Here is a 16,948-nt window from a genome sequence, read left to right as displayed (position 1 = left end):
TTCCGCCTACATTTTAAATTAGTTCCTCTAGGAAACATGATACAGAAGACTCAAGTCCTGAAACTGAATGAATTAACCTTCGTCTCAGTCACCGGCTTTTCACCTGAAGGCAAAATTTGGGAAAGGAACATTGCTAGTACACTCTAATTTGTATTTTCTTCCACTGAGTGTCTTAAAATACACCTTTTAGGAAAAATAAATAATTAATGCACATATGTTTGCAGGAACAAAATGTGCATTTATTGTTTTTGTGCATTGGAGCCTGCAAAGCATTGCACCCTGATCAGTGTATAGCGGGTGCAATGGCAGGCGCCAACAGATTATTTATCCAGCTTTATGTCTGTACTGAGGTGTATACAGGCTTTCAACTGGAGAGCTGGAGGAAGTGTCAATCATGATTACCACATTCGTGTTCCATTGAGAACCACAAGTCTGTCTGCCACTGCGGTGGGACTTGTAGTTCTTTCATTCACAGATCTCTTTAAATGAATGATGCGGATTTACAGGCAGAGCCCGCCGACTTCAAAAGTGACAGCTGCTGAGGGGGGAGATGAACTCTTGCATGCTGTCACTGGGGGGTCCCATTTGCACAATGTTACATCCAAAATATGGGTGTAGCATTTAACATTGGGCAAAAGGCAGCAGAAACTGTCCCAATTTCAATCCATGAATGTCAAGGTGGTTGTACAGAAGTCAATTGACGAACCAACCTCTGTACAACCACCTTGTCGAATTTATGCCATTGTATCAGTGATGCAGACTATAGCTTGCAACACTTATCAGTGTATTCTGACATCAGGGAAGTCTCCACACTGTCAGAATACAAAAGCTCATTGGGGAGGATTCCCCCATCCGCAATGGGCGAGTCAGGCTTCCCCCATCCGCAATGGGCGAGTCAGGCTTCCCCCATCCGCAATGGGCGAGTCAGGCTTCCCCCATCCGCAATGGGCGAGTCAGGCTTCCCCCATCCGCAATGGGCGAGTCAGGCTTCCCCCACTCGCAATGGGCGAGTCAGGCTTCCCCCACTCGCAATGGGCGAGTCAGGCTTCCCCCATCCGCAATGGGCGAGTCAGGCTTCCCCCATCCGCAATGGGCGAGTCAGGCTTCCCCCATCCGCAATGGGCGAGTCAGGCTTCCCCCATCCGCAATGGGCGAGTCAGGCTTCCCCCATCCGCAATGGGCGAGTCAGGCTTCCCCCATCCGCAATGGGCGAGTCAGGCTTCCCCCATCCGCAATGGGCGAGTCAGGCTTCCCCCATCCGCAATGGGCGAGTCAGGCTTCCCCCATCCGCAATGGGCGAGTCAGGCTTCCCCCATCCGCAATGGGCGAGTCAGGCTTCCCCCATCCGCAATGGGCGAGTCAGGCTTCCCCCATCCGCAATGGGCGAGTCAGGCTTCCCCCATCCGCAATGGGCGAGTCAGGCTTCCCCCATCCGCAATGGGCGAGTCAGGCTTCCCCCATCCGCAATGGGCGAGTCAGGCTTCCCCCATCCGCAATGGGCGAGTCAGGCTTCCCCCATCCGCAATGGGCGAGTCAGGCTTCCCCCATCCGCAATGGGCGAGTCAGGCTTCCCCCATCCGCAATGGGCGAGTCAGGCTTCCCCCATCCGCAATGGGCGAGTCAGGCTTCCCCCATCCGCAATGGGCGAGTCAGGCTTCCCCCATCCGCAATGGGCGAGTCAGGATTTCCCCATCCGCAATGGGCGAGTCAGGCTTCCCCCATCCGCAATGGGCGAGTCAGGCTTCCCCCATCCGCAATGGGCGAGTCAGGCTTCCCCCATCCGCAATGGGCGAGTCAGGCTTCCCCCATCCGCAATGGGCGAGTCAGGCTTCCCCCATCCGCAATGGGCGAGTCAGGCGTCCCCCATCCGCAATGGGCGAGTCAGGCTTCCCCCATCCGCAATGGGCGAGTCAGGCTTCCCCCATCCGCAATGGGCGAGTCAGGCTTCCCCCATCCGCAATGGGCGAGTCAGGCTTCCCCCATCCGCAATGGGCGAGTCAGGCTTCCCCCATCCGCAATGGGCGAGTCAGGCTTCCCCCATCCGCAATGGGCGAGTCAGGCTTCCCCCATCCGCAATGGGCGAGTCAGGCTTCCCCCATCCGCAATGGGCGAGTCAGGCTTCCCCCATCCGCAATGGGCGAGTCAGGCTTCCCCCATCCGCAATGGGCGAGTCAGGCTTCCCCCATCCGCAATGGGCGAGTCAGGCTTCCCCCATCCGCAATGGGCGAGTCAGGCTTCCCCCATCCACAATGGGCGAGTCAGGCTTCCCCCATCCGCAATGGGCGAGTCAGGATTCCTCCATCCGCAATGGGCGAGTCAGGATTCCCCCATCCGCAATGGGGAGTCAGGATTCCACCATCCGCAATGGGCGAGTCAGGATTCCACCATCCGCAATGGGCGAGTCAGGATTCCACCATCCGCAATGGGCGAGTCAGGATTCCCCCATCCACAATGGGCGAGTCAGGCTTCCCCCATCCGCAATGGGCGAGTCAGGCTTCCCCCATCCACAATGGGCGAGTCAGGCTTCCCCCATCGGCAATGGGCGAGTCAGGATTCCCCCATCCACAATGGGCGAGTCAGGATTCCCCCATCCGCAATGGGCGAGTCAGGATTCCCCCATCCGCAATGGGCGAGTCAGGATTCCCCCATCCACATTGTGTGTGTGAATCGGCAAATTGATTCAGTATTTTTTGTTCACCCTGCCGTTTACATGAAAAGAAAAAAAAACAAACAGACTCGTGTATAGGCTGCCTTATTCTTTAAGACCCAACTGAACTTTGAGTTTGTTTCCTTTAGCAAAGCAGCCACAGTGTAGAAAAGCCTCTCCTCCTGCCAGCATGCTGCAGGAGAAGGATCCTCGCTCTTTGTGTAGAAAGATTGGTCTCTCTGCAGCGGCTAGTCACACCCCCTGAGAGCTAGAACTCTCCAATCAGCTGGGAGAATGAGCTTTTCTGAGTTCTAGATCTGACTCAGTGGAGGTTGGCTCTGAGGAAAAGGCAAGTCCTTGAAACGCGTGAGCCTGCTGTATTGTTGAATTGCATCTGTTGTGTGACGCAAGCTCTAAGAGCTTCAATGCAGCTGAAAATTATTTAGTTGCTTTAAATTGAGAGTTTAGTTAGGCAATAAAAGTGACTTTGCTGCCATGTTAAAAGTGATTGTAAAGTCTCGTCATAAAAATAACAAACATGTTATACTTACCTGCTCTGTTGCAGTGGAATTACACAGAGCAGCCAGGATCCTCCTCTTCTCAGGTCCCTCTTCTGTGATCCTGGCCCCTCCCCTCCTGTTCATTGCCCCTACAGCAATCATCTTGCTATGGGGGCACCCGAGCTGAGCCACATCTCCCTGTGTCCATTGAAACACAAAGTCCCTCCCCAGCTCGCCCCCTCTCTCCCCTGATCGGCTAGGTGACTTTGATTGACAGCAGCGGCAGCCAATGGCGCCGCTGCTGTGTCTCAGCCAATCGGGAGGGAGAATCTCGGATGACAGACACTCGTTGATGTTGCTGGACAGAGAGGGACCTCAGGTAAGTGTTAGGGGGGGCTGCTGCACACAGAAGGCTTTTTCTCTTAATGCATAGAATGCATTAAGATAAAAAAAAACCTTCTTACTTTACAATCCCTTTAAACATTTAAAAAAAAGGGTCCCTGCAAAAGAAGATTAGCAACACTTGTCCTGCCACCTGTGCCTCGAAACTTCCTTCTCTTGAAAAGTTAAAACAGGGTACAGAATCTCCAGCATCCAACAACACTTCTGGGTGTATCAGATGCTCGATTCCCCACTGTGTAAACCAATGGGGGTCATGCGGCCATAATAAACTTGGCTGGAGTTATAAACAATAACTGTAATTGCTTAGTACAGAAGCCCTACATGAGGCCCTCCTACCCGGTCTGCACAATAATAGCATGCAAATACATTCAGGCAAACGTTACCATAACTCAGACTACAGAGAAATGCACTAAATGTTTCCTTTAAGAGAGAAAAGTACCTACCTTTTGTCCCATTTGGGAAAACAGCAGAGCTGACGGCTATGTGGCCTTTCAGAACATACGTGAAACATTCCTATAGACAAACAACATAAGAAAAAACTGCGATCAAAGAAAAGTAGGGAGAGCAGGGAAATCTACCATAGACATGGGCAGAAAGGAACAATTTGTGTTCCCAATAACAGCCAATGAGCACACAGCTGTCTATGAACTCTTCCACCATCACTGTGAGAGGAGGATATCCCTTACCTTCTCGTATTCCGACGGAGTACCGAAATGCATCGTTCTGGTCACATCTGTGGTACCGTCCCTAATAATCAACAAAGTCAGAGGTATACAGATTCTCTTTTAAACACACACAAAATGGAAAAAAAAAATTATTTTTATTTTTATCTATCTATCTATATAGATAGATGAGTATATATATATATATATACATATATATATATACATATACATACATACATACACACACACACACACACACACACACACACACTATATCTATATACACACACACACACACACACACACACTGGTTTTACACAAGAGCAGCACTGATCTTCCTCAGCGGTCCCACGTTGGCACTCCTGGCTCTTCCTCCCTGCCCATCAAATCCATACTAGATCCGAACAGCCTGGTATGGACCTGGGAGGGAGGGAGGAATTATGGGATTATGGGAGACCCCATTCTGTTTTTTTTTTTTAGTTATTTTTTTTGCCGGCAATTTATTTTATTTTTTTACATTCAGCTGTCAGCGGGGAAGCCCGGTGACAGCTGATGACTCATTGGTTAAGGTCGCAGCGGTCGGCTTCCCCGCCCCCCACTATATACAGCGTTTAAACAGAAAAATAAAAGGATGCAAAATACATATAAAATTGCATTACAAACACAACACTTGCATTTCTGGTGTGATTTCATTAAAGTCTATTACACGCAAAAACGCATAAAAAAGTTCCCGACCTTATCCAAAAATGCACTGGCTGAAAAACAAATAGATGTGCATGTGTACCATAGGAAACCATGGTAAATAGACTGTAGTGCATTTCAGCAAACTGCAAAATGCACTAAAAAAACGCATAGGTGTGACCCTAGGGTAAAAGTGGAATGCTCAGAAACTGGTGCAGCTGTGTATGGTAGCCAATCAGCTTCTAAGTTCAGCTTCTTCAATTAACTACTTGAACTCCGGAAGATTTGCCCTCCTTCATGACCAGGTCATTTTTTGCGACACGGCACTGCGTTACTTTAATTGACAATTGCGCAGTCATGTGACGCTGTATCCAAATAAAATATATGTCCTTTTTTCCCCCACAAATAGAGCTTTCTTTTGGTGGCATTTGATCACCTCTGCTATTTTTTTTTTTTTGCACTATAGTCAAAAAAAATTTTGAGAAAAAAAAAAAACAAACAGTGCTTTTTACTTTCTGCCATAAAACATATCCATCATAAAAAAAAAAAAAAAATCAAAAATTTCTTTAGAGATTTAGGTCAATATGTATTCTGCTACAAACAGTATTTTTGGAAAAAAAAATCCTAATAACCGTATATTGATTTGTTTGCGCAAACGTTACAGCGTCTACAAACTATGGGATTTAAAAAAAAGAAAACATTTTTTACTAGTAATGGCGGCGATCAGCGACTTATAACGGAACAACAATATTGTGGTGGACAATTGGACACCAAGCGACACTTTTTTGGGAACCAGTGACACTAATACAGTGATCAGTGCTAAAAATTTGCACTGTCACTGTACTAATGACACTGGCTGGGAAGAATTAAACATCAGAGGCAATCAAAGGGTTACACGTGTGCCTAGCTGGTGTTCTCTCACTGTGGGGGAGGTGCTTGTACTAGGGGAAGACATGGATTTATGTACCTGCTTTGCAGAGACACAGGATCCAGGTCTTCCCTCCTGACCGAACTGCAATCTGCCTTGTTTATATAGGCAGACTGCGGTTCTGTCTGTGTACCAAATGAATGGCAGGTGCCGGCAGACATCGGGTCCGCGGTACCGGCCCTTCGGGCTCCTGCGGTGAATAATCAAAGCGGGGGGCGAGCCGCCGGTAGTGCACACTCACACCGCTACCCGGAACTCCAGGATCAGGTATATATATGTATATGTGTGATCCTGCACACAACAGCCACCCTGTAGCAAAAAAAACAAAAACCTGGAAGCCTTTCCAGTTTTAGTAAATCAACCCCCATGTCTTTATAGAGCTGGCTTTGTACACAGGGGCACAGTCATGCTGGAGCAGAAAAGTCTTCACTTAAGTGTTACCACAAGGTTAGAAGAGGTCAATTTTGTAAAATGTCTTTGTATGGCGTAGCTCTAATAGTTCCCTTCACTGGAAACACCTCAAATCAATCACTTGGAGGGGGGTCCCCGTACTTTTGGCCATATGGGTAGATGCGATGGTCAGGTGTCAAACATTTGGCCTTATAGTGTATTTTTTTTTTAGGATGCTAACCCCATCAAAGCATGTAACAAAAACCTGTAGAAACATAAAAACATCCTCTTACTTGTACTGGGCACCAGAATCCAAGAGGAAAACTTCATTCACACACAATTTTCTGTTTGTCTCAGCATCCGGTCTAAAAGAAAAAAAATATATAAAGAAATTAGTTATATATTAATAACATACAGGATTTATATAGCGCCAACAGTCTGCACAGCACTTTACAAAACAAAGGGAGACATGAGGGTGAGGCGGCCCTGTCCGTGAGAGCTTACATTTTAAAATGAAGCACTGAGATCAGTGTATAATAAAGGTTGTTACTTGTTGCTACTCTTTAGAAATGCTGCTGAGAAACAAATTCAGTAAATGACACACTAGCAGCATATCTGTCCAATTCAGATCTGACTTTAACCACTTGAGCCCCGGATCATAATGCTGCCTAAGGACCAGAGGTCTTTTTCCAATTTGGCACTGCGTCGCTTTAACTGCTAATTGCGCGGTCATGCAACGCTGTACCCAAACTAAATTTGCGTCCTTTTCTTCCCACAAATAGAGCTTTCTTTTGATGGTATTTGATCACCTCTGCAGTTTTTATTTTTTGCGCTATAAACGGAAAAAGACCGAAAATTTTGAAAAAAAATGATATTTTCTACTTTTTGTTATAAAAAAAATCCAATAAACTAAATTTTAGTAATACATTTAGGCCAAAATGTATTCGGCCACATGTCTTTGGTAAAAAAAATGTCAATAAGCATATATTTATTGGTTTGCGCAAAAGTTATAGCGTCTACAAACTAGGGTACATTTTCTGTAATTTACACAGCTTTTAGTTTATGACTGCCTATGTCATTTCTTGAGGTGCTAAAATGGCAGGTCAGTACAAAACCCCCCCAAATGACCCCATTTTGTAAAGTAGACACCCCAAGGAAATTGCTGAGAGGCATGTTGAACCCATTGAATATTTATTTTTTTTGTCCCAAGTGATTGAATGACAAAAAAAAAAATATTTACAAAAAGTTGTCACTAAATGATATATTGCTCACACAGGCCATGGGCCTATGTGGAATTGCACCCCAAAATACATTCAGCTGCTTCTCCTGAGTATGGGGATACCACATGTGTGGGACTTTTTGGGAGCTTAGCCGCGTACGGGGCCCCGAAAACCAATCACCGCCTTCAGGATTTCTAAGGGTGTAAATTTTTTATTTCACTCTTCACTGCCTATCACAGTTTCGGAGGCCATGGAATGCCCAGGTGGCACAAAACCCCCCTAAATGACCCCATTTTGGAAAGTAGACACCCCAAGCTATTTGCTGAGAGGCATGTTGAGTCCATGAAATATTTTATATTTTGACACAAGTTGCGGGAAAGTGACATTTTTTTTTTTTTTTGCACAAAGTTGTCACTAAATGATATATTGCTCACACAGGCCATGTGGAATTGCACCCCAAAATACATTTAGCTGCTTCTCCTGAGTACGGGGATACCACATGTGTGGGACTTTTTAGGAGCCTAGCCGCGTACGGGGCCCCCGAAAACCAAGCACCGCCTTCAGGATTTCTAAGGGTGAAAATTTTTGATTTCACTCTTCACTGCCTAGTGCCTATCACAGTTTCGGAGGTCATGGAATGCCCAGGTGGCACAAAACCCCCCCAAATGACCCCATTTTGGAAAGTAGACACCCCAAGCTATTTGCTGAGAGGCATGGTGAGTATTTTGCAGCTCTCATTTGTTTTTGAAAATGAAGAAAGACAAGAAAAAACTTTTTTTTTTTTCTTTTTTCAATTTTCAAAACTTTGTGACAAAAAGTGAGGTCTGCAAAATACTCACTATACCTCTCAGCAAATAGCTTGGGGTGTCTACTTTCCAAAATGGGGTCATTTGGGGGGGTTTTGTGCCACCTGGGCATTCCATGGCCTCCGAAACTGTGATAGGCAGTGAAGAGTGAAATCAAAAATTCATGCCCTTAGAAAGCCTGAAGGCGGTGCTTGGTTTTCGGGGTCCCGTACGCGGCTAGGCTCCCAAAAAGTCTCACACATGTGGTATCCCCGTACTCAGGAGAAGCAGCAGAATGTATTTTGGGGTGTAATTTCACATATTCCCGTGGCATGTTTGAGCAATATATCATTTAGTGACAACTTTGTGCAAAAAAAAAATAAAAAAATTTGTCTCTTTCCCGCAACTTGTGTCGCAATATAAAATATTCCATGGACTCGACATGCCTCTCAGCAAATAGCTTGGGGTGTCTACTTTCCAAAATGGGGTCATTTGGGGGGGTTTTGAACTGTCCTGGCATTTTATGCACAACATTTAGAAGCTTATGTCACACATCACCCACTCTTCTAACCACTTGAAGACAAAGCCCTTTCTGACACTCATTGTTTACATGAAAAAGTTTTTTTTTTTTGCAAAAAAATTACTTTGAACCCCCAAACATTATATATTTTTTTAAAGCAAATGCCCTACAGATTAAAATGGTGGGTGTTTCATTTTTTTTTTTCACACAGTATTTGCGCAGCGATTTTTCAAACGCATTTTTTGGGGAAAAAACACACTTTTTTAAATTTTAATGCACTAAAACACACTATATTGGCATCTTGGGAGACCCTGTGAAAGTGTGCCTAGTCTGTGCAATGCTGTACCCTACGCTAATACTCAACTAGTGAATGGTAGCGTTCAAAACATTCACCAATGCAAAGACCAGGATTGTCAGGACAGGAGGGACAATAATAGCGGGTGTCACGCCTATATTCGCGCTTGCTGCAGACACGACATCTTTTTTGGGGGTTGGTTGGGTAGGGGTACTCGGGAGGACATAAAGAAAATGCCTCTCATGCAGCCGACTGCATTTGGTTGGGGATTGCCAGTTCAATAAAAAGCTACCAAAAAAACTGTTAGCGATCGCAGGGATCAGGCCTGACTCTGCGAACGCTGCAGTTATGCGTTAAGTGTTTTGTAAGTGACAGTGATCGATCGATACTGCACTTCGGTGGGCTGGGCTGGGCGGAGGGGCAAAATGCAGGTGCTAGCAGGTATCTGGGCTGATCCCGCTAACACTGCGTTTTTGGGAACCCTAAACTGCTGGGGACGCCAGTATAGATCTGATCGGATCAGATATTGATCCGTTCAGATACTATACCACTAAGGGAGGTGTACGGTGCGTGCGTGGGTGTTAGCGGTACTGGCGCTAATCTGACGCTGCTTGGGGCTGGTGCTTGCCAGTTCACCAAAATACTACCAAAAAAACTGTTAGCGATCGCAGGGATCAGGCCTGACTCTGCGAACGCTGCAGTTATGCATTTAGTGTTTTGTAAGTGTCAGTGATCGATCGATACTGCACTTGGGTGGGCTGGGCTGGGCGGAGGGGCAAAACGCAGGTGCTAGCAGATATCTGGGCTGATCCCGCTAACACTGCGTTTTTGGGAACCCTAAACTGCTGGGGACGCCAGTATAGATCTGATCGGATCAGATATTGATCCGATCAGATACTATACCACTAAGGGAGCTGTACGGTGCGTGCGTGGGTGTTAGCGCTACTGGCGCTAACCTGACGCTGCCTGGGGCTGGTGCTTGCCAGTTCACCAAAATGCTACCAAAAAAACTGTTAGCGATCGCAGGGATCAGGCCTGTCTCTGCGAACGCTGCAGTTATGCATTTAGTGTTTTGTAAGTGACAGTGATCGATCGATACTGCACTTGGGTGGGCTGGGCGGAGGGGCAAAACGCAGGTGCTAGCAGGTATCTGGGCTGATCCCGCTAACACTGCGTTTTTGGGAACCCTAAACTGCTGGGGACGCTAGTATAGATCTGATCGGATCAGATATTGATCCGTACAGATACTATACCACTAAGGGAGGTGTATGCTGCGTGCGTGGGTGTTAGCGGTACTGGCGCTAATCTGACGCTGCCTGGGGCGACGCATATCACCGCCGGGCGATCAGGGGGCTAAACCTTTATTTGGTAATAAACGGCGGGTGTCTGTCGCTATAAAACACTGACGGCGAACCTAAATATTTAGGTCCCTAACTAGCGTCACCAGCGACACTAATACAGCGATCAGAAAAATGATCGCTTAGCGACACTGGTGACAGGGGGTGATCAAGGGGTTAAAACTTTATTAGGGGGGGTTAGGGGGGTACCCTAGACCTAAAGGGGGGTAATACTAACTGTCCCAACACTGTAACTGTCACAAACTGACACCAATGCAGTAATCAGAAAAAAAAAAAAAACTGCTGGTGTCAGTTTGTGACAGGGGGGGATCGGAGGGGGGGATCGGGGTGTTTAGTGTGCCTGGCATGTTCTACTGTGTTGTGTAGTGTTGGTGCATTCACATACCTGTCTTCTCTCCTCGGGCCGGAACGGAAATTACCGAGCCGAGGAGAGATGACATCATTTCCTTTGCTGCTGTTTAGCATACAGCAGCAAAGGAATGATGTGATTGGCCGGCGGCGATCGCGAGGGGGGGGGCCACGAACGGATGGCCTCCCCCTCACCTCTGATCGCCGCTGGACAAAAGACGACCGCCTCGGGCACCGGGGGGGGGGGGTCCGATCGGACCCCCCACCCGCGGAAGGCAAATCACGTATATTGCCTATCCGTGCCACCTTGCCGACGTAAATCGGCGTGAGGCGGTCGTCAAGTGGTTAAAAGCTACAGAGCCACTTTTACCGACAACAAAGCTGTAATTCAAACTTAGGATGAAAACGTACATTCCTGGTAAAATAGGGGGAGCAAGAACCCTTTGCTTGGACTGTAACAGGAAGAAAAGCCTACTGATCTCCAAAAGCCCCTGTGAAGACGTGTTTTTGGACGAAATGCGTAGGATGGAGCTAAAGCAATTAAGTCATCATGCCTACTAGGGTGTTTGGCAGACTGTTTTTGATATGCTGTGTTCATTTGCTTATATGTGAGAACATGTCTTGTTTTACATAGTCAGGGTGAAAAAAAAAAAAGACACAATTCCATCTAGTTCAAACAAAAAAAAATACAATCCCATATATACTATCCTATACCCACAGTTGATCCAGAGAAGGTGAAAAACCACAGCAAAGCATGATCCAATTTGCTACAGCAGGGGAAAAAAAATCCTTCCTGATCCCCGAGAGGCAATCGGATTTTCCCTGCATCAACTTTACCTATAAATGTTACTACCCAGTTATATAATGTACATTTAGGAAAGAATCCAGGCCTTAGAAACAAATGTATACCTCAATGTGGGATTTTTAAGGCAATGTAGTAAAGAAAAAATTATATATCAAAAAGAATAAATTTATTGATACATAGGAAATATATAACACATACAAAATACTTTTGGTGATCATGCGATTAAAAATAAAAACCATCAACCAACATGAAATGGACAAGGAGCTAGAGCTCCTACATCGTGATACATCCTGCTACAAGATACAATCACCACCTATAGCCGTGCGATGGCGTCAAGTAGCGATATTCCAACGCGTTTCAACTTATGACATCAAAAAAAGTCTTCCTCAGAGAAAGATTGCATCATGTTCTAAAGTTTCAAAAAATAACAATGTTACGTACCATATATATATATATATATATATATATATATATATATATATATATATATATCACATATATGTCATTAAACGCATACATTCAATAAACGCAACTTACATTTTTCATGTAGCTGCAGGAAAAATGCATTCCCAATGCTTAAAAAGAAAGGAAGGATCTCCAACATTTGTTGCCCATGCTGTCCAAAATCCTCTACAGGACGACAGGATATATTTTGAGAAAAGCACCAATCATAGGCAGCCAATAAGTAAAGTTTCTAGAAAAACAAAAAGTTTTTGGGATAATAGTAGTAAGGACAAGATTCTTTCAGAGACCAGTATTCTCTGAGGATTTTACGATTAGAGCGTATATAGAATTACCTTCTAATGTGGTAGAATGTAGATCTTGTAAAAAATGCAGAGAAGCCTGTAGTGACGAGCCTGGGTTGTAGAGTACTTCTCGGTTGGAAGCCGAATGGGAAGTGCTGCCATAATCCGTCCCTGGCATCCTAATAAAGGGGTGTGGGCGTGGCCAAGCTCTGGGCGTTGCATCTCCATGGTGATGCCCCACCACCAATTGGTGCAACCATGGGAGGCGCGGTGCCGACAAAGCGGCGTCTCACCCCTCAGATGAAGGGTGTGGGTGTGACCAAGCTCCGGGCGTCGCATCTCCATGGCGACGCCACATCGCTCATTAATATAACTGTGAGGGGCGCGGTGTCGGCAGAGCGAAGTCCCGCCCCTCGATCAGGGCTCCACGCCCCACATCCCCATATCCTATGTGGTGTGGGCGTGGCTCACCGAGACTGGGGAGGGAAGCGTCGCATCGCCTAGGCGACAGCGCGCATTTCCACTGTCCGACGGCGGCGCATGCAGCATCAAAATCATGTGACTGGATACTGCAGTGATGCCGTTTCTCCTAGGAAAAAAAAAATAAATGTAAAAGAAAGACCTTCCCAGGATGCAACGAAGCAACCATCTCATGAGTGAGCAGAAGTTGATCTAACTGTAACATGGGGACACAAACCCCGCTGCTGAGTAAAAATATTGAAGAATTAATTTGTGCTCCATGGTCTAGTGGGACATGGTACATAAATAAAAGGGGAAAAGAAATGAGGAGAGGCAGTGGGAATCATTATGTCAACTTAAAACGTTGTATGTCAAAAAACCAAGAGAGACAACACCATTGGGGATTATTTGCTGTGCGGGATGCCTGAACCCTTTAGACGGTCCGTGTCTGCCTTTGCTTCAACTATGGAAGCTTGGGAGGAGGGGGCCTATTAGGACTAATAACCACCAACACAGTGAGAAACCCCCGGCCCAGAATACTACTCGGAGTCCGGGGGTACATAGGCCACGGTATTTCTAGCGTGGCCCCCCTGTGCCGGGTAGGGATAAAGGGACAGAAAGGACAACCATGTATGGAAACCTGTAACCTTAGCATTGGGAAGCAAATATAAGAATTGTTGTTATAAAAGTGCATTGATAATGACAATAAATATACAGTAATCATGTTAATAGATGAAAAACCAAATTATCCCTTATAAAAGGAGACCCCCAGTCATAACTGCCTAGATATTGGGCATACACTTAGTCCAAGATGGAAATTTCTGGAGAGTTTTTCTTATTTCATAATATGATTATCTTATATTTCTAACTTGGGTACTAAATTTATATTTTCCCTTTTTTTTATAATGGATAATTTGGTTTTTCATCTATTAACATGATTACTGTATATTTATTGTCATTATCAATGCACTTTTATAACAACAATTCTTATATTTGCTTCCCAATGCTAAGGTTACAGGTTTCCATAATGACATAATGATTCCCACTGCCTCTCCTCATTTCTTTTCCCCTTTTATTTATGTACCATGTCCCACTAGACCATGGAGCACAAATTAATTCTTCAATATTTTTACTCAGCAGCGGGGTTTGTGTCCCTGTGTTACAGTTAGATCAGCTTCCGCTCACTGGTAAGATGGTTGCTTCGTTGCATCCTGGGAAGGTCTTTTACATTTATTTTTATTTTCCTAGGAGAAACGGCGTCACTGCAGTATCCAGTTACATGACTTTGACGCTGCACGCGCCGCCGTCAGACAGTGGAAATGCGCGCTGTCGCCTAGGCGATGCGACGCTTCTCTCCCCCGTCTCGGTGAGCCACGCCCACACCCCATAAGATATGGGGATGTGGGGCGTGGAGCCCTGATCAAGGGGCGGGGCGGGGCGTCGCTCTGCCGACACCACGCCCCTCACAGTTATATTAATGAGCGATGTGGCGTCGCCATGGAGATGCGATGCCCGGAGCTCGGTCACACCCACACCCTTCATCTGAGGGGCGGGACGCCGCTTTGTCGGCACCGCGCCTCCCAGGGTTGCACCAATTGGTGGTGGGGCGTCTCCATGGAGATGAGACGCCCAGAGCTTGGCCACGAACACACCCCTTTATTAGGACGCCAGGGACAGCTTATGGCAGCACTTCCCATTCGGCTTCCAACCGAGAAGTACTCTACAACCCAGGCTCGTCACTACAGGCTTCTCTGCATTTTTTACAAGATCTACATTCTACCACACTAGAAGGTAATTCTATATACGCTCTAATCGTAAAATCCTCAGAGAATACTGGTCTCTGAAAGAATCTTGTCCTTACTACTATTATCCCAAAAACTTTTTGTTTTTCTGGAAACTTTACTTATTGGCTGCCTATGATTGGTGCTTTTCTCAAAATATATCCTGTCGTCCTGTAGAGGATTTTGGACAGCATGGGCAACAAATGTTGGAGATCCTTCCTTTCTTTTTAAGCATTGGGAATGCATTTTTCCTGCAGCTACATGAAAAATATAAGTTGCGTTTATTGAATGTATGCTTTTAATGACATATATGTGATATATATATATATGGTACGTAACATTGTTATTTTTTGAAACTTTAGAACGTGATGCAATCTTTCTCTGAGGAAGACTTTTTTTGATGTTATAAGTTGAAACGCGTTGGAATATCGCTACTTGACGCCATCGGTGGTGATTGTATCTTGTAGCAGGATGTATCACGATGTAGGAGCTCTAGCTCCTTGTCCATTTCATGTTGTTTGATGGTTTTTATTTTTAATCGCATGATCACCAAAAGTATTTTGTATGTGTTATATATTTTCTATGTATCAATAAATTTTTCTTTTTAAATATAATTTTTTCTTTACTGCATTGCCTTAAAAATCCCACATTGAGGTATACATTTGTTTCTAAATCTTCTAAGGGATGATGGCAATGACACATCCAACCCTCTGAGTCACCTACTTCTAAGTAGAATCCAGGCCTTTTTTAAAGCAATCTACGGAGTTTGCCAGAACCACCTCTGGAGGGAGTCTATTCCACATTTTCACAGCTCTTACTGTGAAGAAACCTTTCCGTATTTGGAGATGAAATCTCTTTTCCTCCAGTCGTAAAGAGTGCCCCCTTGTCCTCTGTGATGACCTTAAAGTGAATAACTCAACACTAAGTTCACTATATGGCCCACTTATGTATTTATACATGTTGATCATATCCCCCCCCCCCCCCTATTCTCCTCTTCTCAAGAGTGAATAAATTCAGTTCCTCTAATCTTTCCTCATAGCTGAGCTCCTCCATACCTCTTATCAGTTTGGTTGCCCTTCTCTGCACTTTCTCCAGTTCCCTGATATCCTTTTTGTGAACTGGTGCCCAAAACTGAACTGCATATTCCAGATGAGGTCTTACCAATGATTTGTACAGGGCCAAATGATATCTCTCTATCTCTCTGGAGTCCATACCTCTCTTAATACAAGAAAGGACTTTGCTCGCTTTGGAAACCGTAGCTTGGCATTGCATGCTATTATTGAGCTTATGATCTACCAAAATCCCCAGATCCTTCTCCACCATTGATTGCCCCAGTTGTACTCCCCCGTAGTATGTATGATGCATAAATATTCTTAGCCCCCAATAGTAAATGGTGTTTTAATATACTCCACTATAGCGATTGCCCTTCCCCTTTCCTTTGTGTAATTGGTTAATACTCTGACTGGCAATCTATGCTGAACTGAACCTGGAGCTGTGTGAACACACAAAAAAGCTGTGTTTTGAGATTGATCATCCACCATCCATCCATGAGGGTTTTTCCCTTAAAGCACCGTTAGCCCTCCCTGCATCTGGAGTCTAGCTTTCTGGTAAGTAGTGGTGTGGATCCTTGGTGGCTGATACACAGCGGTGGTGTGCTCTCTGGGTTATTAATATGGTCCTTAATTGTGATTTGCACTTTCAGTAATATTAATTTATTTACTTTATTCACGTAAAGTAACAGCACCACACGTTTTTATATTAAAAACCAACGCATAACTTTTTTTATGTTATGGGACATAAAACTGCCCATTGCATGCACAGCAGTTCTATTCCTCCTCTAAGTAGAAAAGTAAAGATGGCACAAAGATCCAATGATGCGGGCGCCAGTGGGGCGGAGCCAAGTCCTGCATTTGGCCTCTATGGACGCCGAATGCTAGACTCAGGAGCGGGCCCCTCAAGGTAACCCCCTCGAAAGAGCGCTTCTCTAAGTGGGTTATCTAATGCGGGGAGGAGCCGCAAGAGCCGCCGAGGGACCCCAGAAATGGATGATCGGGGCCACTCTGTGCAAAATGAGCTGCACAGGAGGCAAGTATGACATGTTTGTTATTTAAAAAAAATTAAAAACGATCCTTTAGTATCACTTTAAGGTCTGGGGAGTTTCCTCGTCATGGACCCAAAATTTCAAGGTTTTGCTCTCCAAACCACTTATCTATCACTCTTGGCTTATGGCAAGGTGCTCCATCCTGCTGGAAAAGGCATTGTTCCTCACCAAACTGTTTGGATGGTTGGGAGAAGTTGCTCTCAGAGGATGTTTTTGTACCAGTCTTTATTCATGGCTGTGTTCTTAGGCAAAATTGTGAGTGAGCCCACTCCCTTGGCTGAGAAGCACCCCCACACATGAATGGTCTCAGGATGCTT

At 45.5% G+C, this 16,948-nt stretch overlaps 1 protein-coding gene across 3 annotated transcripts in view; it reads right to left on the bottom strand.

Moving 5' to 3' along the window:
* Positions 1-16,948, bottom strand: part of XPNPEP1 (X-prolyl aminopeptidase 1) — an 87,536-nt gene that overhangs the window by 11,131 nt on the left and 59,457 nt on the right. For all 3 annotated transcript variants that reach the window (XM_073595913.1, XM_073595911.1, XM_073595912.1), the window contains exons 14-16: positions 6,507-6,578; positions 4,236-4,296; positions 3,993-4,062 (exon numbers count right to left, since the gene is read on the bottom strand). In XM_073595913.1, the coding sequence (XP_073452014.1) occupies positions 3,993-4,062; positions 4,236-4,296; positions 6,507-6,578 (203 nt within the window). The remainder of the gene's footprint in view (positions 1-3,992; positions 4,063-4,235; positions 4,297-6,506; positions 6,579-16,948) is intronic.

This window comes from Aquarana catesbeiana, linkage group LG08, assembly GCF_042186555.1.
Source record: "Aquarana catesbeiana isolate 2022-GZ linkage group LG08, ASM4218655v1, whole genome shotgun sequence".
NCBI classification, from domain to species: Eukaryota; Metazoa; Chordata; class Amphibia; order Anura; family Ranidae; genus Aquarana; species Aquarana catesbeiana.
Note: the sequence above shows the minus strand (reverse complement) of the source record. Positions and strands in the feature narration are given on the sequence as shown.